This window comes from Pararge aegeria, chromosome 8 (assembly GCF_905163445.1).
Source record: "Pararge aegeria chromosome 8, ilParAegt1.1, whole genome shotgun sequence".
Classification (NCBI taxonomy): Eukaryota; Metazoa; Arthropoda; class Insecta; order Lepidoptera; family Nymphalidae; genus Pararge; species Pararge aegeria.
This window is the reverse complement of record NC_053187.1, coordinates 10,700,925-10,725,849: the sequence shown is the minus strand read 5'-3', so window position 1 is coordinate 10,725,849 and position 24,925 is coordinate 10,700,925. Positions and strand designations below refer to the sequence as shown.

General features: G+C 33.1%; 2 protein-coding genes across 2 annotated transcripts; one reads left to right on the top strand and one right to left on the bottom strand.

The window, feature by feature from the left end:
- Positions 1-551: 551 nt before the first annotated feature.
- On the bottom strand, positions 552-11,988 carry LOC120625785 (larval cuticle protein 65Ab1-like). The gene is made up of 3 exons (XM_039892992.1): positions 11,739-11,988; positions 11,036-11,160; positions 552-797 (listed from the first exon to the last, which is right to left on the bottom strand). Exons 1-3 carry the CDS (start codon positions 11,751-11,753, stop codon positions 614-616), a joined length of 324 nt encoding a protein of 107 aa, XP_039748926.1. The 5' UTR covers positions 11,754-11,988; the 3' UTR covers positions 552-613.
- An 8,663-nt stretch (positions 11,989-20,651) lies between these two features.
- On the top strand, positions 20,652-22,681 carry LOC120625928. The gene is made up of 3 exons (XM_039893199.1): positions 20,652-20,831; positions 20,929-21,023; positions 22,412-22,681. The coding sequence occupies exons 1-3, from the start codon at positions 20,817-20,819 to the stop codon at positions 22,665-22,667; spliced, it is 366 nt and encodes a 121-aa protein (XP_039749133.1). The 5' UTR covers positions 20,652-20,816; the 3' UTR covers positions 22,668-22,681.
- The last annotated feature ends 2,244 nt before the right edge of the window (positions 22,682-24,925 follow it).

Below are 24,925 nucleotides of genomic sequence, written 5' to 3'. Positions count from 1 at the left end.
TTAGTTTCCTTTAAACCACCACTTTCTTGAAACACATGCACTGCAATATTTGGATATTTATAGATATCGCAAATAGAAGAAAGGTTTTATATATTGAGCATAACATCTTTCGTTTGACACCACCCACAATCAGTGGCGTGCACAGGGTTTTTGACCAGGGTATGCATAAAGCAGGTGCATGGCATAAAATGGAAAAAATCCCCTTCAAGACGAGTTATATACAATAATTTGGGTATGCAGTGCTTTTCTGCATGTATCAAGTGCACGCCACTGCCCACAATGCATATAAGTTTCGTTTGATTCTTTATTTGCATTGATGAATGAATGCAGGTATCGTAAATAAAAAAAATAAAAAAAAGTTGCCTATGCCATGCGAAACGCCAGGACGGATGTTATTATATTATAAGAAAATACAAGAGTATACCTACGCAAGACTTAAACAGTCTTACTTACAAATGGAAGCAGTTTAAGCTTGTGAGAAAACAGGGAGATCGTTAAAAGAGCATCATTTTCAATAACTTAGTTTAATTTAATAAATAAATAATCGACAATCAAATAAATTATTTTATCATTATCACTTCCAGTCTCGTTTGAATTTCGTTTCATATGATCTCTAAGATAACATTTTTATTATTGTCCTATAGCCTCTTTTTCCCGCTTTGTACGTCATTTCGAAGAGATGACCCTTTTCGTCGTACCAACGGACGGCGCCAAGGACGTCTAGTGCCATTTCCCCTTTGCCTGAATCTACCATAGCGCCGTGCTCCGTTCTTGACGACCCATCACTTGCGTCGTAGCTGAAATTAGAAAAATAAATATAAATTCACATTTATTCGTATCATCCATATATCAAGTAGCATACTTCATTAGGCTACGCTAAATACTGACAATCAAATAAAATCTTGCTAACATTATAAATGCGAAATGTTCTAAGGATGGATGTTTGTTAGTCTTTCACGCAAAAACTACTGAACGAATTTGACTGGGAATGAAGATAAATTTACCCTGGATTAACATCTGGGTTACTTTTTATTCCGGAAAAATATACGGTTCCCGCGATTTATATAAAAGCAAAAAATACGCAGACGAAGTCGCGGGCATCAGCGTAAATAATTCAAACGTGCACGCTCAAGGATTATTCTTCTTAAAGCAAAAATTTTATTAGTAGATTTATTTAATAAGCCGCGTGGATCTAGTTTTTACAGAATCTAAAAAAAATCTTGAAGCTATCTAGTAGGGTAATTAAAAAATTCCTTAGTCCACTCCTTATCTTTTAAATTTCATTGAAGAAAACGAATTAAAAAAATATCCCAAAACGAAGTTTTAGTATAACCTACGTTAGGTCGATTGCGACATAAGATAACAAAAGTTGTGAAAGGCTATTGATTCTGTGCGTTCCATTTTTGACACATTGAAATGCTGCCAGCGGATAAATCCAATACTTGCGTGTCCTCGCATGTTTTGTTTACGAATTAACTTGGGTGAAATCCAAAATTTTAAATAAAAACTCAAACATTAGAAACCTTTTTCATTTAAGAAGTTGAGGGGTTAGAGAATAATACCTATAGACATACAAATGAAAATTTCCTCCCGAATTAAGTCCCGGGCAAAAATTATTATAATAAATGCCGAAGTTTGGATGGTTGCTTAATACTCAATCACGCACGATGACTGAACGGATTTCTATCTAGTTAAGCACAGACATAGATAATAGTCTATATATATATATATCACCATCTAGCCCCAAAGTAAGCGTAGCTAGTGTTATGGATGCTAAGATGACTGATGAATATTGTTTTTATGAATAATTTACATAAATAATTATAATATACATACACCCATATATATACACCCAGACAGTGAAAAACCTTCCTGTTTATCACATACACATTTTTCAGTTGTGGGATGCGTACCCACGGCCTTGGACTCAGAAAGCAGAGTCGCTGCTCACTGCGCCAGTCTAAATTTCACATAGGCTATTTTTTATGTCCGAATAAAATGTAAGGTTCCCGTGGGATCAAAAAGTTTTTTATTTTTCGCAGGGCAGGAGATCTACATGTTTTTTTTGCATAGTGGTAGCTATCACGTGGGTTGGGGAATAGTTTAAGCATGCACACCAAAATTTCCCAGCAAAAGATGGCGCGGTAAATAGTTTCCTGCTATGAAAAGTAATAATATAATTAAATTGTTTGTCTGGTAAGAGGCTTTAGCCGCGGCTGGTTACCACCTAACCGAGAAAGACGTGGTGCAAAGCGATTTAGCGTTTCGGTACGATACCGCGTAGAATTGGATTGCCATGCCTACCCCAAACAGGTTATCCCGCTAGCATCTTAGACTGCATTATCACCTAACATCAGGTTAGATTGCAGTTAAGGGCTAACTTGTAGTGCAATAAAAAAATGTTTAGATTGACAGTTTTAATGTGTGCAAGTTGACATTACAATAATAGAAAAATAGTAACGATAGAGTTGATCTTTTTCAGAGGTTAGGTTCAAAAGTGGTAAATACCTATAAGAACATACTCCCTTCTATCAAGTTCTATCTAGTAGGTAAATACCCAGAACGTAAGCATTGATATTTCTAACTTTGGTTGACTGAGGAATACAATAATGTGAATATTGATTACCTACTTAATTGATAAATAAATACGCATTTTGTGAGCACATCCGTAGTATTGTTTCCATAAATACTTTACACATAATGCACGAGCACCTTATGGAACAATTTTCCGTACTTCCAGTTATACAATAAAACCTATAAAATAGCAGAAACAATACTCATAATCGTACTGGGTATTGTTTTATTTGTTTATTATAGTTGTACAGCAGAAACGAAATAGCACTGCCGGTAAAGCATATCGTTTTAATTATGTTTTATCAGATCCGACTCTTTCTTAGGCAATGTATACGCGTTGCCTACCACAGATAGTAAGCATGTGTATAAATTAACGTTAGGCTCGTAGAAAAGAAATATTTAGAGCTTAAATACTCAACGCTGCTCTAAGTTGGGCATTAAGAATTTATATCACATTCCATTACAATACAGTTGTAACCATACAACTGTACGCACGGGTGTCGTACGAGGTGACTTATGGAATATAATGAATAACTGGCGGCAGCATCCTGAGTGCTGCGATCACCAATTTATATTTTAATATCTGCCCATCGTGGTGTTATAAGCAAACTCTACCGTTGATAGAGACCATAAGTCTAGCAGTGGAGTGTTAACTCGACCGAAAATCGAATCCACGTCCTCGCAGTCCTTGTCAATGTGCTAATTCACCTCTTAAATATTTTACCATATATCGCTGGTAATGTTATTAACGAAAGCTGATAAGAGTCACTTAAGTTACTTATACTTTTTGCTCTTATCTTTTACTGTTTCGGTGCACAATGTTTAAGGTATAATATTTTGTTTTTTTTTGGCACACTGTTTTAAAGGATAACTGTACATTTGTAACCTCGTCTTATTAGGGTTAATGATGCACTTAGAGGACGTGGCAAATAGTTTCGTATAGTTTGAATATACTTTCAAAAGACCTATGTAATGCAGTTAATGTCTGTTGGCTGAGATTATGATGATAAGGAGCAATCGTGCTGTAATACCTCAAAATATTGTTAAAAGTTAAAATAATGAATAATACACGTACATATGTAATATGACAACAAACTCCTCCTATTCACTCCCAGATAAGTTAGTTACATTATAATAGATTCGGATTGTATTACCAACCCAACACCTGAATCTATGTTATAAGAACACAGATAAAAATATATTCGGGTGCTCGGAACGCAAACGGGCATCCAACTTAAAAGAGGCGTAACACTTTATTCAAGAACCAAGTTTTTTTGCACTTGACGGCTGTTCTACTTTTTGTAACGTCATTGTCGCATTCGAGTTCATTAAGCCTTATAAGGATCGTAACCATTTAAAAAATTTAACATGACGAGAAGACGTAGCTGATGGTGTAAGTTGACTTATTTGACCGCCTGGTTTATTTTTGAATTGTTTTTATACCTCCCTTACTGTTATTTCGTAAGAATCTTAGCTGTAAACTGAACATGATGTTTAAGTCTGGTTTTTGATTACGATTACGATAAAGATATATTGGGTTTGGTGCCATTGATTTATTTCGTATTTTGCATTCGTGTCATATCAGTGAGGTATAGTTTAAAGTATTCAAGCAGAGGAAGAGCGCTTGAAAGTATTACATTATTTAAGTTATATCCTTAATACTTGGTAATTGGGCTTTTAGTTAAAAAATAAGAAACACCTTTAAGATATTTTTCAATGTCTACGAAATTTCCATTGCTTTCACTTAGCTTGGTTTCTGGACTAAGACAAAAATAAAGAAATTATTTATTGATTCACTATGATCTCACAGTCGTACCACACATAAGAATAACACAGGCACTGCTGTAAAATTTCCTAATCTCACGGGGTATAAACAGAATCGCTACACAGACGAAGTTTCTGGCATATGATAGTTTTCGTTTATAAATATTATTGTAGTATAAACTAGCGCCTTAAAATCAGGACAATCTCAGAAACATATCCTACGTCATTCTTGTACCATAATTATGCACGGGAAAATATCATCAGCACTATTGATGAGATTATGTTGATAAGATGATGTCGATTAGATAATGATCAGGTCATTGTCTATGAAGCAGTGGAACCTAGTGGGTAAGGCATCGGCTTCCCTTTCGGGTGTACCGAGTTCGATTCCGGTTATTCCGATCACGCACCTCTAACTTTTCAGAGTTATGTGTGTTTTAAATTTAAGCAATTAAATATCACTTGCTTTCCGTGAGGAAACCTGCATGCTTGAGGGTTCTCCATAATTTTATCAAGGGCATGTGAAGTCGACGGCCTGAAGCCTTTTCATTATGAGAGGAGACCCGTGCCCTGTAGTGGGCCATCATAATGACGATGCTGATGCAAAAGGTCGAATTCATTTGTTAGGATTGTTTTCTTTTGGTATCGTTTTTGTATTAGTTGCGTTACTAGGTATGTAACAATGACTCGTTAGTTTCTCGTTACCGGAAAAATACTAATGACTTGAATACTTGTTATTTTTAAACAGGAAGTTACAAGTATTAGGTATTTTGAAGCGATATTAACATCGTATGTTATAGCTTCAAAATACCTAACAATTATTCATTAAAAAAGCAACATCTCCTGAGGTTTCGGAGAGAAACGTGAGTAGAGGGTACATTGCCGAAGATCTGTTTGGTGTGGAGTTTGAGGATTGAAGAAATTATTAATTACACCATACTAATTCTCCTGCTTTTCGGGGTGTGTACCAAATTTAGCTTAATTTACATGACATCGAATGTAACCATATTGAACCTAGAAATTTGTCATATATTTTCAGGGGTAAGTTAAAAAGAGTTATTAGGACTGACTGCCACAATTCACAAAAATATAAAACAAATTAATAAAAATAACAGTTTTAAATGTACTGTTGTAGTACATTTAAAACGTAAGTAAGTAGTAAGTAAGATAATAAAGTTTTATAAAATATCGAGCATTTAAACTGCAAAGTCAAATGTATGCATGACTAGCTATGGGTCGCCATTTCAACTGCGTAGTTTTATCACCCCGGAATACAATACTATGACATTTATGTTTTTAAATCCTAAAAAAGGTTATATGTACCACGTACATAAATAGTTTGATGACAACAATTCAGCAATAAACATAAGCATAAACAATAATAATCATAGTTCGTATTTTGAGAAAATTATTTACTATAATTGCTTTTGCCTTAATTCCGGCCTTAACACGGTAGCTTTATAGGTATTGCTAATTCTCCTTGCACTTTTTTAAACTTATATATAGATAGTAGACAGGCGTGCTCAGCATACATCGTCAAAATTAAATGTAACCTGGAACATAACCGCAGCGCTCTCTACCGGCTCCTGTGGTGAATTTAACTATTCAGGGACAGCCCGGGTAAGGAGGCAAAGCTTCGAGGGCCGCACCCCGACAGATGACTCCACAATATCTTAAATATAAAATCGGGCCAGCCAACACACGTACTAAATAATTAACTATCTATAAAAATACTTGTCTACTTTTAAATAAAGAGGAGCAAATATACTAGATCATCATCATCATCAAATAAACCGACGGACGTCCACTGCTGGACATAGGTCTTTTGTAGGGCGTTCCAAACTCCACGATTCTTGGCCGCTTGTATCCAGCGGCTCCCCGCGACTCGTTTAATGTCGTCTGACCACCAGGTTGGGGGTCGACCAACGCTGCGCTTACCGGTGCGGTATCTAGTGGTAGACCTATCTATCTATCTACTACTAGATACTAGATGCAAGTAAGTAATTGTTATATAATAAACGTTTTATTTTTGAAGATTCATCGATGACTCTTCAAAAGGTACGTCCTAGTGCCAGAGCTTGCAAAATACAAAACAACAACGGTGTGAATTTACCTGATTTATTATAAAAAACACAAACTATAGGTGTTAAACAAAATATAATTATCGATCTAAGTATCTTTTTATTCGTTTTTGAAATTTGGAAACGACTAACTAAATATGTAGTAGCAGTGGCGTGCATAGAGGGTATGCACAGGGTATGCAGATGATATAATATGCTGAAAACGTTAAGTAAGAGTTATAAAAAACCTACCCTTAAGTACTTATAATTTGTACTGGAGATTGTATCATCTGCATACCCTGTGCATACCCGCTAAGCAGGCCACTGTGTTACTACACAGTGGCCTGCTTAGCGGGTATATGATTAATTAAATAAAGTAGTTTTATAAAATAAAATGTTTTAACTAGCCGGTTTCATTGTATAAAAAGCTTTTTGTTACTCAAGCACCATAGATTTGCGCTTATTCAATATTTTACTCAAAAATATTACAAACTGATGCAACCGCATTAAGTATAACTATAATACTTTAGTAATTGTTTTAACATACTTAGTGCCGTGCACAGGAGTTTTGGCCATAAAACAGGAATATAGCAAATATTAAGTTAGGCCAAAGCAGTGCTTTTGTGCATGTATGAAGTGCACGCCACTACTAACACACCTACTTAGCATTCTTCACAGTGGGTACGATTAAAATATTTCGGTGTACATAATTAAATTGGCGTTAACTCTGAGAATGTAATTATGATGATTCGGGACTTTAAAATACCCAGCATTAATATTGAATGCTACAGCTAATATTTATGACCCAACTTATTTTTAATACTTTCATAAACACAACTGTATGCGATTGCTCTTTTAAATCCTTAAAATACTTAGATCTGAGAAGGAATATAAAATCAATATAAACATACAACAATTAATTCTCACGCGCTTTTTTGGCAATTCTTCTTCATTATTTTGCCATTGTTTTTATTATTTAACTTCAAGTTTTAATAAAAATGTTAGTTAGAGGTCAAAAAACGTTTGTAACGAACGCTTAGATCAAGTTTTATAAAATATTGTCACTGTGAGCGCAGCGTGGTGTTGGGTTCGTGTTTTTCAATTATTTATATTTTAAATAGTAGTGCATAGTTTGTTTAGTTGCTGAGTGCTGCGAAATGAGTATGAACTTCTTTAGAGCGGAAACAATAATCATATTGTTGACTAAATAGTTGTCTACTATATTGAAAAATATGTCCTAGTTACCTCTAAAGGAAATTGAAAGTACGTTTTCTTAATTAAAACATTGAGATAAAATAAAAAATATTCAGTAGTTTGCTTGTATTTAATTACTAATAATTTAAACTGTGCTATTTCCTCCAAGAGTAAGAACACTAATAAAAATATGAAATTTAATTTATTATGAACTCTACGACTTGTGGAATGCAAATAAAAAACAGAAAAAAAAATCGATTCCAGTCATGTCTGGATGGAAGATTGCGATACAGAGTGTTGTGAGATGTTATAGAGTTACTAGTGAACCGCCACGACTTTACACGGGTGCAATGTGGGACTAACGTGGGGCAATTTGAAATGATAAATAATAGAATTCCATAGTACATTAATTTAATCTATATCGTAAGGTTTATCCCTCGTTTGCAATGTAAACGTACAAAATATGTTGGTTACAATAAAAAAATCTTAGAATTTCTTCGCTTTAGTCTACTATAATATAAATACATGTCTCTTTAAAAGTTTAAAGTTTGTATTGAACGTAAGCTTTTAGAAAAGTCCTATTATAGTATAAAGGACTACGTTATCGATAAAAAAGCTTAGGTGCGAGTTATTGCCAGGTTGCACTTCTATGAGAGATGGTGATAACAAAAAAAAAACACCCGGCTAAGTTTTTGCGGGCTTCTTCTTAGACCAGGACGCATTTGGAATCGTCGTAGCTTTAGTTTTAAGTTTAGCAGTATCGTTAACATCTCACTACCGTGTTATTCTCATGTAATGTACGCAGCGAGCAATGGGCCGGGCCAACTTGAATAAAGATATTTTTGGCTTTTTACATGTTAACTACATATAAACATTCCTCTTGAATCAATTCCTATTGCTGATGCATTAAAATCCGTTTAAGCGTACAAACAGCGGAAGAAACTAGGTTTTATACTACGTAATGATAGTTTTAGAGTGAAATGGTGCAGGAGCCACGTTTTTTTAAATTACCATTATTGAACACCTGTAGAAAATGTTATAATGACAACAAATATTTAGAACATTAACTATGAGTATATGAAGGGTTGCCTAAGAAGCAAATATATCTTTATTGAAGAATTACTGTGCCTCTAAACTAAACGCTGCAATCGTATTTTAAAACTCGTATTCTTAAGGGTTTATATGTATCCCCTAAGTTTGGTTCCATCGGGTCATAAATTGAGATAGTATGTTTAATAAAGCTAATAGAGTTCAAGATAGATTACATTAAGAAAACTCATTAACCTCTCAGGGAACACAAGCGTCACATGGCAAAGGCGTATAGTTATTCCTACGAAAGACCAGACCTACAATCAGTAGATGTAAAGCGGTTGAGATTAACAAAAAAAACACCTATAAAATACTTTTAAAGAAGAGCAAGCAATAGTTACAAATCACAGAAGCTTTAACGTGGGTGGACAAGTTGGCATCCAATAACAATCTGAATAAGCTTAGAGTATTAAATCAGGTAACAATTTTTTTAATGACCATTGTCTCATTTTTACAAAAGATTTTTTGAATGACAGACACAAAAACCACTTGACTGATTAAATATAAACATTATTTGGTCAGTAGAAAGCTATATTCTAAACGAGTTACAATTTATTTTGCAGTAGTATTATCACTCTGAAGTAATGGTATTTGTAAAGCAAGCCAGAAGTAATGGTAGTTTAGAGAAAAAAGGCGAAGGGGCTCAACCGCTCTTTCGTCTTACTGCAGCCAGTCTGATGGTACGACGGACTTTAATACCATGGACTGCCAAAATATGGATCTTTGGTGCTTCTCGATCGTCATTATTAGACATAAAAAATATACCTCACTATCAAGACAATCTGATCTAGATAAATCTTGCACTTAATTAACAATATGTAAAGTATGGAAAAAACATATTTGGACTTTCGGAACTTTGAAAATTTTCGTATAGCAGTTTATTTTTAAACTATAATTGTTGTTTGCAAACATGCAGCTAAACTATTCAGTTAGATAATATCTGTAAATCTTCTGTAAACTCAATTTATTCCCGATTTGTCTAAGAAATCCTTAAATTGAATTTTTCCAAATTTGAACTAAAAAAAGGAAATTGCCAGGCAGATGGAGGTACTGAATTGTATCACAAGAGCCCTTTTTACTATTTGGTTACAGAAATATAAAATTATAAGATATCCTTTTAAATTTTTACTTTTTCAAACAATATTGTCCTGGAAAGCAATGAGACATAATTTACTACTATTGATTCTGTGTTCTAGGTCGAAGATGTAAAATTAAATGTTTACCATCTACGAGATGATAATACCTACTTTTATGGTTTGGTGCAGGTAACTTAAACTTTAGGAATTTTTAAACTTGTCAAGCGATGACATAGTCCAGGATGCCCGTAAATTCATAAATTCCATAATAAAGTAGTTTCTGATGACATAATTAATGCAAATGAGCAAAAACTTTAGATAGCTGATATAGGTACGAAAAGCTTACGACACCGAATTAAATAAGAATAAAAAAGTACCTACCTATTAAGTTTATAAAAAAGAAAACTTTGTATATCTACATATGTAGAGTTACATCCGTGAATCATTTTGTTTTTAAAGTTCTTATATACCTATAGTTTCATTTTTCTTTTACTTTGATTTAAGTATCAAACCCAGTGTCCAGAAATGATAGAATGAAACAATTAGGATTTTTTTAGTCCACTTGCATTAATTTTGAGACCACAAAGATAGTACAATTCAGTAGAAGTATCTGTATTCCTTACATGTATCCTCAAAATATATTATAATGAGAGTTAATGTAGGATAGACTAATCTAACTACAGGTCAGAAGTCTCGTCTCAGAATAATAAGGACTTAGGCATTCCACGCCTGCCGGATCAGTAGAAAATTACACGCCTTTAAGAAGATTTTAAACAACTTCGAGGCATGCTGGTTTCCTAACGATGGTTTTCTTCACCGCTAAAGCCTGTGATGTTGATATTAAGCTATCACAGCTATTTTCTTTAAGTCATTAAGTCATTATATTCGATTCAAACAATTAAACTTTTAAGTTAAGGAAACAAATTCGTTATTGTTTGCCCTTAAACAAAATATTAACTTTTATTACCGAAGTTGTTATTAAAAGAGGAAGGTAGCAGACGCCAGCAATGCAAATTATTTAAGTGTAATACTGTAATAAGTAGTGTAAATAACTTTCGCTAAAACTATTGAGATCAGATCTGGACTATCAAACAACTGATTAACATATTGAGTTCTTTAGTTGAAAAAATATTCCTTATAGTTTCGTCCTTTATGTATCCTACTTTGTGTGTCCTTGGTTTACATAAGCTACTAATTATATTCGGAAGCTCTCCCTTATACATTATACTTATTGATTGTCATAGGTAAACTTATACAAAAAGTTTTAAAAATACTTACTGATATTTATAAGAATTCGGCATATTATCTGTATCTAAGTCATAACGTATGACTTGAGGCCTAGGTTGACTATCAACAGCAGGACTAGCACCTAATATCTCTACCAAAGCTGACATCCCGATAACCTGAAACGTAGAAGATACTAAATTTAGGCGTATGGTTAGTAATTAACAATACAAAAACAATCCTGATACTACAAATAAAAATATCCATTATCGTGCAGGAGTCACATTCATTAAAAAAACAAACAAAACAATTTTATGTGAAGGTGTGGATAGCAATATGCCGTCATAATTATTTTAGTAGGAAACCAGTTAATAGAAAAATAACAAAGAATTCAACCTTAACGACTTTTAGTCACCATAATAATAATATCGAGGTATGTATATCTACTTAATTTGCGAAAAAAATAAAACGTTTTATTTTAAAATGCTTTCAAAGTGACTTCTATGCAAATGCCAGCATCGTAACACTAATGACATTCACGCATCCACACAAATAGTGATTAAACAGTGTACTTGTTAAGTCGAGTTTTTGCGACATGTCTTTGAAAACATAGCGCAATCAGCGGGAAGGACGACAGACGTAAAGTTCATAACACTGATGTTTAATCATTAAATAAACTAAAAATAACACTCGCGTCACGTGATAGATTCTGCAATTTGAATATTAAATGCATCTAGTATAAGCACGTAATAATTACCAGTAAGAGTAACATCTTGCGTTGTCCGGTGAGAGAGGATACAGGTGACTTCCTGAACAGGCTATAGTCCGAATGTGCTAACGGTTTCGTAAGATCTCTTTATATATATGGAGTCCCCGATATGCGCGCAGTTGGCCGCAAACAGAACGCGTCTCGAGCTCGACTTACACTGATAACTGAGCCAATTCTAGCTGACCATAACTTGAGATTGACACATGAATGGACTAAGAGGATTACCGGTGCGTTACGTCACACTTGCGTACAATGGTACACTCCTTACCTAGCAAACACGAGATCTCTCGCTATCACATATACAATTATTGAAGACTCTTGAATCGCAATTATTTTATAATAACCCTATCACATTTGCAAGTATCATAAATTTCACTCGGAGATTATATTACAATAGAGTTTTAACTTGTTATTTATTTGCCAAACTGCAAGTAGACGTGTTTTGTTAGCAGATTGCGTACGTTTTATGAGTCTACTCTAGCAATGTGGGGATCAAATCCGGATCTCAAATATATGTACCATAATATATGTGTCTAATACTGTTTTGGATGAATATATATGTCTAATACGTTTTAGGCAAAATCTAAACCTACAATTTATCCAGGCTTGCAAAAAAAACTTAGTTATATATTTAAAAAATCAATTAAAAGTTGAAATGACCTCCAAAATGTGCTCAGAAAAATGAAAATTTTATTCCACCTCATTGCATCATCACCTATCTAACTTAAACTTAATCTTATTTTTAATACAAACTTTGAACTTTTCTAAAGTCATCCCCAAGATATTAACCGGTAATTTATTGTATAATTGTATACAATTTCCTTTAATTGAATTGCTTATTTTATATAGTCTAGTGCACTGCAAGTTTATTTTTGCTTCTAATTTTCCAATTATTAGGCGTGCAGGTTTCCTCACGATGTTTTCCTTCACCATTGAAGCAAGTGACACTTTAATTGCTAAAAACGTACATAACTTAGAAAAGTACAATGTTGAGCATTACAATGCATTGAGTTACTATGTTGCTATCATAACTATGTATCTGCCACATACACTATATAGACACTTTTTAATCATTTTTTGATCATATACTTTGTTTGAAAAAAACAGACAAATTGATAGTGCAGACTTGGCGAAATCTTTGATTAAAGAAGTCTAGTCTTTGACAATATTTATGATGTTCAAACTTATAATTTAAATTAATTATGGCCGAATTTCGACCAGTGGGTGTCGTAATCACTCAATACTTTTAAGACCTCTTTTCTTTGGCTCCCCGCACACAGTCAATATAATTGACAATATAATATAAATATTAACAATATTTTTACCAATACCATTACTCCAAAATACTCCAACCTTGCGCCCAATGTGTGCGGGGTGCCTTAATGAACTGCAAAACTAACATTGTTATGCCAAATTGTATACGTTGTGTTGTTATACTTTTCTTTCTGTTCTATGTAATTTTTGTGATGTGCAATAAAAGTATATTCGTTCATTAATTCATTGTTTGTACAGGTTTTATTACTGATATTCAAGAAAATATGATAGTTAGAGACTTCGTAAGGTTTATAACGATCGCATAGAGCTGTATTCTTTTAATATAGTTGGAGCTCTTGTTTCTTCTTATAGTTTTTTCAAGTCTCATGTTGATAGCTTCAGTACTCGTAGTTAGTAATTAGTTGGACACAGTCGCAAAACATGGGTTATATTATTACTATATGGGTACGGAATCCTAAAAATACATACAATCGAACATAGAACTTCGTTCCTGGTATTATTCGCAGTGAGCATTACTTAAAACGAAAAAAACCCTAAATTAAATAATAATAATTAAATTCTGAATTGCTTCTACGAAAAATCATGAAATCATTAATGGTAACTGAAGGTTATAGGTATGTATCTATTAGAATCGAAGATCTTTGTAATTTTATGTTTGCTGGTGATATTAAAGAATAGAAATCGAAAGCCAACGTTTAATATTAATCTTTACCTTTTCTCATATATTGAAAACATGTTAGTAGGTAAAGATTAAAGATTTATAGTTTTACCCCTTCAAAGGCAAAGCTCATTTTGTGTTAATAGAGTTTAACGACAAGCATTTTTTCATAATTTAACGAATTTTAATCGAATGTTATAAATTACCCCTGTCATATGGGAACACCATAAACACGAACATTCCAACGAAAATGGGGTTTTGGGTCAATCAATAGAATGCTATTTAATACAAACATTTATACAAATAATATTTCGACGATGATTATAACTTGGGTTACTACATGATTAATGTTACAGTTTACAGTTAAGAGTTAATACGCGAACAAATATGAACTTAATATTCGGGCTCAGTTTATTTACCCATCTTGAAGGACGATAGATAGAGTGCTATTTTAAAAGTCCGTGCTTGGAATTTAAAAGGACAACAGTACTTTCACGGAATGCTGTAATGTTTATCAGCACGCATTATGTTCGTAACAAAATAAAATATGTAGGTAAATGTAACTTTCCTATATGACTCAACACGCACTCGTAAACAAATTGGCACCCTGTCCTACTTGAGATGCCTAAGTGCATTATTGGAAAGTACCTGTTTGTTTAAGGTTAATGCCACTTTAATTTACTTCATTACAATATAATTATTTTTTCAACCGAAAAGAAAGCACTTACCTTTTAAGGTAATGCCATTGATGGATGATGGACAGATGGCGACCAACATGCGTCTTTAGTGGCGTTTAATTTTTTTATTTTATTTGAGTTAAAATGGACGGACTAAGCAGAAGGCCCATCTGATGGTCAATAAAAAACCAAAGACTTCATAGGTCTAAATTATACTGATTATACTTTGCGGGGCATGCAAGGAATACGTATAAAGAAGTGCCTTCTTGTGTCTATAAACCTGAGGCGTAGTGACCTATTATGCATCATGTGCCAGTAATTACAACGAAAACCACGCCGTTTAGACCGGGACACAGCAATGCTGCTTACCGGCGGATATAATAAAGATGGCGGATTGCAACCAGCGAACGACCAATAACATCATGCGCGCGTTTGAGCGAGTCTTGTAATTGGTCCCACGCAGGACGCAAAACTGATCGCCGCTAAAGACGCAGGTAAGACGCGGCAGTGTGGCTCTCGCTTTTAACTTTTGTAAAAATAACAAAATCAAAACAATGTTATATGATACAGAAACTTACTTAATACTGGGTTACCTCCAATGATATGAAGGAGTACTAGTACCGTAGAGAATAAACATTCATGTAGGTTTTCACGTACACTTATCTATCTCGCTTGTTTAGCAGATAATGAACAAATTTTATTTTTTTATTTGTAATTGTAACTTATTTTTATCTAAATAGGTTACTTGGCAAAAGTATTATTATTATTTTTGAAGTTATTTTACTTTTACTCAATTGCAATAAATTCAATCATTGACTTAAAAATATGAGATACATCAAGAGAAGGTCACATATCAGCCTTGAAGAGTACAGTGAACTCGCTATAAATAAGCGATATGATACGATTCTCTGTTGCGTAACCTACCATCACCATTTTAGACCAAAAAAAAAACATAGTTTAGATATAGTTATCTACTTTATTGATTAGTACCTGGGCAAGCGTCTTTTAAATCATGTTTTTTATTCGGGTAAGTAGTACTTATTTAGAAAAATATAAAAAATTTAGTTAAAGTTTGTATCGTAATTTCTCTAAAATTATTGATCTCAAGAAAATATATCAAATACTTTAATGTTTGGCATGAAAGCCTTTTATAAAAATAAAATTATATTGTATTTTAGTTCTTTTAGTTCTATTGAGTTCCTGGATTCCCTCGATTTTTCCAAGAGTCCTCCAATAGATCTTGCCCTGATAAAAATGGGACCTCTTGGATAGTATAGCGATATAAGTTAAGGTTGGATATAAGTAAAATAAAATAAATAGTTCTCGGTTAATAAATAACAAATACCTCAGAGTAACAAACATAAAAGAAAACAAAATACAACTGAACTGAGAGACTCCTTATTTTTAAGCAAGCTAGCACGAATTGCTCATTGAAATATAGTTGACATGGTCTGTTCTAAAACAAAATTCGAAAAGAAAAAGTTTGTAGGGGATTTTATGAAAATGATTTCATAGCTATTACGCTTATCTAGGTCATATTTAAAGTTTAAATGTTGCAGCTTTGTATTCGATCTTGCCACTTGACTTATCACTGCTGTAAACTCCGCTCTTAAACAGAAATAACAGAACCAATGCGTGTCTGTACAGAGATTACATCAATTTTTGATCCCTCGTTATTTTAAAAATACTGTTAGTATTGGATGCATAGTGAACTGGTTTTTCGAGTGCAAGTTACGGATGTAAATCTTCACGTCAGAATTCTTGCTATCAGAAATCAGGGGAAAGTCCAGCAATATGAGTACAAAATAACAGTGAATCTTAAATAAAAACAACTGTCAGCTTAATAAAAAATCACTAATGCCAACAGCACAAAAATGAATCAAAGTTTGATGAAATTTGGTGAAATCTTAGCAACTAAAACCCCACGCCGTTCCTACTCACTGCCTAATGATGAAGCCACGGGAACGCAAATTGAGACCACTGGGACTTCCCATTTATAAATCACAGGCCTCAATACTGCCCTAGGGAGGTAATCATTATATCAGATGATCTTTTTATTAGATTATGTGTTTAACCAGGAATGTTCTTTTAACTAATTTTCTTTCTTTCATCATCATCATCATCATCATCATATTAACCAATTATCAGCGCACTACAGGGTAGGTTTCCACAGGTCTCCTCTAACAAAGAGAAGGGTTAAGGCCGCTCACCACGTTCACTCAGTACGGATTGGTGGACATGCCTTCGAGAACAGCCATGGATTCAAGCATGCAGGTTTCCTCACTATGTATTCCTTCACATTCTTCAGGATATTTATCTTTAGAGAGTTAAATATCACTTGTGTGTAGGTGTCGGCAAGTGACATTTAATTACTTAAAACACAAAAAAAGTTTTATAAGTTACAGTGCGTGTTGGGAGTCGAACTCTGCCTCCAAATGTGAAGCCAAAGTTATAAGCATTGCGCTATCACCACTTAGGTAATATTCTTTTCGACACCTATTAATTATTTTTGTACACTATAACAACAACAACTCCGGCGAAGTCTTATTAAAATCTAAAAACTCGTTAATGCTGTAGGAAACTTGCCTATGTCTATGGTACTGAAAATTAAATTGTTAGTGTCAACCGTAGATGAGACTGTGATGACGGTGGTTATGACCGGAACTAGACGAAAAGACATTTAAATAAATTAAAATACAAGGATTTTTTTTATATATGTGACGCTTTAATTTAAATTTACTGAAATCATAACTTTTTTTTAGATCACTTTTTTGGTAGACTCATGATAACAAACATAATAACTCTCAACTGGTTAGTCCTAAACAAATGACAGTCACACTTTATTGCCAAATGTGACATACCGGTGTCTCTTGAACTAATATTATATTATTTTTTGTCAGACAAAATCCTACAGAAAAACCAAGCTCTGCGATCGTACACTCACTCTTTTCTCATACTGAAAATGCGAATGATGCAATTAAGTAAATTGCACAAGTAAATTAGATAGGCCAAAATATTGCAATTCGCAAACAAATTTATTCTTATTCATATTTTAAATGAATAGACTTATGTGTGATTTTAAGACGCAGATTAGGAAAGCATTGTGCCTTAAGCCATTAAAATAATATTTCGCGGAAAAGAGGAGTTATGATAAACAAGAAATATTTTATCAAAACAAGCTATCATAAGTAAACAAATACCAGATATGCCACTGGACCCATAAGGTTGTTTCTGAGCTTATATTTTTGCATAAACATTTAAGGACTTAAAAATTGAGTCTGCATGATTATAATAAAGCTACCTAAATCATTAAATTATGCATTTCAATTTAAAGAAATCGGACCTTTCACAACCGAAGAGATTTTAGAATAAAGAAAAAAAAGACAAAATTATCTTAATGGATTTATACAGGCAAGTGTTATCACGCAAAGGAATCGACATGTACCATAAAGGCACCTGTACATTCTCATGAAATTTTATAAACTCCGTATAAATTGAATTGATGCGAGGGAAACTAAGCTTAAAGATAAAAATTGGGCACAATGATTTTGTAATAATTCGCAAGAAACATATTGTTATTTGAGCGTAATATGTTAAAATGTGAGTAGAACTATTGTACAAGGTGATGAGAATGAAGATGAAGTTGATGAGATTTTTTTTCTTTTTATTTATTAAAATAAAGGTGAATTTCGAATGGTGATTAATTTTTAATCGGCGAATATGTTACCTTCTGTCCCATTGAGATATTTCGAAAACAGAATATTTTAGACTGTTATGTCTATAACAAGACATCTCGTCCGTACAGTCAATCTGCCAGTTCTGCCATCTCTGGAATTTCATTTAATATTAAGCCAACCGATAACCTACCATTTCAATTCATCAAATTTCGTGAGAAACTAATAAACCTAGGTACAAACATTTTAGGCAATGCAGATATATTCTTGCCACTTTTATAGCCTGTACATGCATCAAATGTCAAGGCAGGTCAGTAACATAACGTTTATCTTTAACAATTAACAGGTGCTGAATTTGATTTCAATGTCATCTTTCTGTGGTCATTAAATAATTAACTTGTGATCTAGGATAGATTAATGCTATAAATAGAAAAAATATCTAGATGCTTTGATTCAATTATTGTTATAGATATCAATTTACAGTTGACGAATTATATAAAAGTTTAGTTTCAGTTTTGTACAAAGTTGAATTCTGCGAAAATACCTACTGGTATCTTTAGTCGTTTCAGACGAGGATTGAAATTCAGAAATGAACCTACTATTTGAACAGATCAATTAGCTAAAGTAAAGAGTGTTTCCTGAGACTTTGTATTTAATGCTTTAAACAGTGGCTCGGGCCTTATACTGTGTAAAATTAATCTGTAGACCTAATCAGAAATATAGTCATAGCCAGCCATGCCGTGCACATACATAAATGTATATGTCCATAATTTTGTTCCTAAGCCATAACTTATAGCGTATATAAGTCAATTTATTTCTGCGTTGACAATATTGGTGGCTCAAATGTCAGTTTTTTTTTCAATTCAGAATGAATTATGATTCTCAATCGGCAGTAACTAACACTTGTATGACAGTCTAGTGGAATTGACAACACTGAAAGGAAGACAAACAAAGAAAACTCACCTTTACTGTCACTTATTTATCTAAAATTAAAAGACTATATTTTAATTTATAATAATAATTACGGAATAAAAACGTCAGATTACATGTCATCATCTTATGGTTGCTTTAGATTAGTGTTTTCTAAATGTTTTTATATTAAGTAAAAAAAAAAAAAAAATGTGGTATTTAATTAAAAAGTCGGAAGAGTCATATTGTTTAAATCATTTCGATGTGTAATTAAATAAACCGAGAATGAGAAGGGGGCTTATATAAAGTTAAACGAAAAAAACTTCTCCCGGATGTACGAAATAAGGTTATCTCTTAAGAATTCTGTTACAACTGTAGTTTGCTTTTTAAACCATTTATTATAGGATGTTTCATTTAAATATATTTTTATAATTAAACTTAATTGGTAATTTTTATTTACTATTACTTTGAGTAACTGAAATGCTATAACACAGATGATTTTAAATTCAGAATAATAAAATACGATTGGATCAAATGTATTTGGTACTGGCTTATTGGCGTGCATAGTGGGTATGCACAGGTTATGAGGATGATATAACATGGAGGAAATGTACAGTTCTAGTTAACTAGCTGTTGCCCGCGACTTCACCCGCGTTTTTCTTACGCGTTAGGTTAAAATGATGTTTTATGCTTGATTCCGGAAGTAATTACAAGTTACTAACATTATATTTGTAATGGATTTTCGTTTTTAATTCAGAAGGTATGGATGAACAGACCGGTATACGAATAGCGATCAACGACAGGCAGAGCAAGTGCAATTTCAATCAAGCAATCCCTCAGAAAGTCGGAAAAGCTAATTTTTAGTTTTTATCAACTTTTTTGTTTCCTGGTTAGCTTTAAGTCACAAAAATTGTCAGAACTCTAAATAGTAACATTTTATTCTTCTCTTAGCAAATTAGTTTAGTTAAGTTTTGCCAGGCGCGACGGTTTGTTGTAAGCGTATTCAATATAAACGCCTGTGATGTTTATAATGCAACTTTCCGTAGCGTGGATAGAAATGTTTATGAACTAAATTTATATTAATATATTTAATTATATTTCAATTACACGTTACGCTCTAAAGAATCATCCAGAAGGAAATATGTTAGAGGCAATTTGTATAATTAAATCACTGGACAAATATTAGTTTATTAATAACTGTTATGATCCTGTTAGGCTGCGGATATATTGAAATAACTTATAGAGCCAAATTCACTATTCACAACCGTTTATTTTTAATTGTAACAACAAACATTATTTTTGCTACATTACTTTTTTGTTGCCGTAGACAAGAGAAAAAAAACAGACAAAACAAAATAAGTAAAACTAATAAAACGCCATAGATCTTTACACCAACTGGGATGACTATGTATTTATTTATTCATGATGATGTAATTACTAACTGGATCGATACTTAAATGTGTTATTGTTCAAGTATTGAACAGATTCAACGTGGTAAGTCCAAGACTCTGGCTTGACGAAATCCATACTAAAAACCAACATAGGACGTCATCCGTTGAGAGGATGAGGATGACATCCTAAAGCTCCTTAAAATTTTAACTCAATTTAATGCTGCAACGAAATAGTAATTTTCCACATCATTTACTTAGCAAATAGGCAGAACATTATTTTCAATTTTATTTTTTGTATGATAAGGACATAATGCAAGAAAATGATGTTTATTGCTAAAATAGCCACTGAGAGCATAATGAGGCAATGATTATTATTTCACTCACAGACATATACAAAATTGCATAGAAACTGAAAAAATAATACAAAGATACATGAAAGATCATCTTTTGCAAGAATACCTACCTACACTCGTATTATAATTATGCAATATCACAAGGTTGCCAATTTTTATAATGAGTAAACATTTCTTATATTTAAAAATAGAAAATCAAAAAGTGTACAGTTATTAAATTCTGATTATTCAATTTTTTCAGATTGTCGGATTTATTGTTATTTTAGCGTTTCATGATAGAGGATCAGCAGATAAAACCGTTGAAAGCAACAACAGTTCCGTTTATTTAGGACCAAGGTAAGACAATAAATAAAACATTTTTATATTGAGGCCAAAAATGTAATTCAATAAGACAACTTGTCACCCTCTAATCTTAATGCTATAAGAAACACGGTAACAAAATATAAGAGATGGATTAAATGTAGGTGTAACATGAGAATTTAACTGCAATATGGTGTTCTTATGATATTTGTTTCTAGATTTACTTATGTTATTATTATAAAACATTCAGATATTATCTCTGAAAGTAAATCTGTGGATGTTGTGTGATAATTTAAAAAGAAATAACTGTCACGTATTTAGTATTAGGAGAAAGTTTTGTGACAGTACTCGACCGTCACCGGGGAAGTACTACCGCCATTCTTACCTATATTTGACGCCAAGCAGCATTGGTGTGTTCCGATCAGAAAGGCGTGATTGTCGCTATAACGGTATAACAGGCTGAGGCTTACCACCTACGCCACCTACGTTGATGGATCCAGGGGGCACTTTTAAGGACCTGTTCCTTGTTCACCCAGGGAAGAGTTGCTCGTTAGTTATCCACTTACCAGCAGATCAACAAATCCCTACTAATATTATCAATGTCAAAGTAAGTTTGTTTGTTACGCTTTTACGCAAAAACTACTTAACCGATCCGATTTGTACACATATTCATGGAAGTGTTAGAAGTAATATAGGATACTTTTTATCCCGAGATTAAGCTCGGTTCTTTTGGGAGAGGGTATGAGTGTTTGACGATTTTACACCATAACTCCGACAAATTATAACCGATTTAAATAATTATTTTTGTAGTATAGAGGTTATATAGTATGTGTTTAATTTTGCCCAAACTGTGGTTGAAAATAGAGGAAAGAACTCCTCAGCGGACAGCAGCAAACCTTTCATTCAAGGCTTAGCGATACTGAATATTTTTTTTTTTTTAGATCTACAACTAAATTTAATGCCACATCAAAAAACAAAATCAAACGCTGACGAAGTCGCGGGCAACAGCTAGTATTAATATAAAATAGTCACATAGAACGCTTGCCACTTTGTTTAAGATTACATATCTAAACTAAACTGTTAAAGTATGTTGTCTTTTTCACAATGTTTCATGTTGAAAAATAAAGTAATATTTATAGATCTAGGAATTTAGTTTAGTGTAGGTTTAGAGACGAACATCTTTATTAGAGATGCACACAAATCTATTGGCAAACAGAATTTCACCAATATAAGTAACCCAGCTATTGTCCGTGTTTTTCGTTTGCGTTTATTACGTAAAGTATGTTACTCTCCATTCTTTCAACTAACGCAATGCCAAAAATCAAGTTGATTGGTTTTCTTATTAAGGACGTAAAGGAAGGACAAACAAACACACTTTTGCATTTAAAAATTTAAAAGGATTATCATTATTTCAATTATTACAGAAATGTTTCACTCAATATAACGGATAATGCAACAACAATTATATCCAGTTCGAAACGTAAGTCAGTGTTAATTTTAAATAGTGATCCAGCACTGCGGTCCGTAAATAAAAATAAAGTATCCAGCTTATATTATGAGGAATATGATGATAATGGCAAAGTACTGAACACTATGTGGATGTATAATCTCAAAGATGTGGCTGAATTTTTCAGAATTTTCTTAGATACTGAAATTTGTTACGGATATTGTAAAAATTAAAGGGAGAACATTTAATAAAGGAAAACTTTAAAGAAATTGGTATCTTTTTGTTTGTTCTTTGAAATTCACAGTTTTAATTGAAGTTTGCATAAAAATAATACATGTTTTTAGGTCATTACAATAATGACTACATAGCTGTATAAGCTGAGTTAAAGGTTCCCTGGCAGAGATAGCCACAAGCGATAGGGCAGCCTTTTATATTCTACTTTAATTCTCTACTTAATGGAATGCACAATTAAAGAGTAAAAATAATAAACCCTAAAGATATTTCCGCAAATGGTTTAGTCCCAGTCAGCTTCGCTCCCCATCTGAGGCGACTGGTAGTTCGCTCGCAGCCAAGATGCAGAAAGCAATGTGGCATAGCTAGGATTTACGTTTCTTAATCTGTCTCTCTGATCCTCGGCCGTCTGGTCTCCCGTGCCTTTGTAGTCCTCCGCCCGGTATAATATGTATTTATGTAAATTATATTTAGTTAATTTCTAAATATCTAAGTGACTGCGTTAAAATAGGGTTCAGATCCTTGTATAACTTTATCTAAAACACGGGTGTGGGAGCTCAGTGTTAGTATTATTATACTAACGGAATAACCGATCATCCAAGTTTAAGATATTCTAAGAAGGTTTGAATGAACCGTGCAATCAGTTTATAAGGTTTTCTTCAAGCTTGAATAGATTTAAATAAAGAAGCTGTGTGATAGGCAGACAGCCATGAATAAACTATTGGGTTCTGGTACTGGTTCGCTTCGACCTACCTTTCAGGGCGTCAGAATTTACTGAATTACAAATATCACTCACTTTAATGGTAAAGGGACACATCGTGAGGAAAACTGCCTGAGAGTTCTTCATATTGAGAGTTATCAAAGGCGTGTGAAGTCTACCAATCCGCATTTGGACAGCGTGGTGGACGTTCTAAGCCCCTCTCATTCTGAGAGAAGACGTGTGCCCATTAACGAGTCGGTTAATAGTATGGTAATGATGATCTTATATTATTCATTGTATTTAATTACCTAGAATAATCTGTATAATTAAATAAAAGGAAAAGGTGACTAAAGTACTGATCTATCGACACCGAGCTCATACTACTGGACAGATACAGATAACGTAGCTAATTTATAATGACATCTGACGTGAAACATTTACTGCAAATGCTTTTTCTAAGAGGTCAAAATTAGGGGATTGAGATTTTTTATGAAAAACGAACAAACGTGAGCGATAACTAATGTGTTTTAGTATCTATTCAGAGTATAATTTCAATGACAGAAAAAAACAATGAATGTTGATTACAAGTTTACCATTTCCGATTATCCTCATATATACCTATCTTACAAGTACCTACTTAGGTACTAAACTCTAGAAACCTCCTTACACCTATCCTTAACTGATGGTCGTAATAACTTATGACAAACAAAAACACTTATCTCAGGTACTTACCGATGCTATTACGTCAACTTCAATGTTTTACAGTACCTACTGTACTAATTATATGTAAACAAAAATTCTAGGTCCTAGTTGAACGAAGACAAAGTCAAAACTCACTTAATTGAAATCTACAGAAAGCAACGATGAAGTCTACATAATATGCATTTTCTTTTGTTAACTTAGAACAACTGTGCTGGGTTTAGTTTTGTTTAGCACCCTATAACTTCAAACTAAGTAGGAAGTTAACCATTAAGAGCAGGTTATCTATAAACTTTGGGATGTACCCCGAATATGTACTTCGTTTATTGTAAAAACCTCTTAATTAGTTACTTGCATTTGTTCTAGTAGTATGCACTATGGTTTGATATTTGCTACTAATATATTTTTAATACCACATTTTTTGGTATTTTTATAACATTTGATTTTCATGTACCTACGTATGGTTACTTTTACTTCTATAAATTTATCTCTGATTAGAGCCTTTACTCAATTTTTTCTTCCTATTTTCTTACTACCTTTTTATCAAAATCACCAATGTCCAAAGCAAGTTCTTCATTAATGCAGAGTTAACCTACTTTTAAATTATTGAATATTCAATATTCTTTCTTACGATCAAAAAAAATCCTACCGATTAACGCTTAAGCATCTACAGTACAAGCAAGGGTCCAATTTCAGCCAGCTTAGTTTAGTGGTTAGGTTTAAAAGAATAAAAACAAACGGATAGTCGTGAAGTAGTACCCGCGTTTACTTCAGTTTCCCTAAATTTCTTTTTAAACTTCTTATTTTCTCAGGCTAAAAAGTATCCTATATCTTCCCAGAATATCAATTATCTCTGCATCC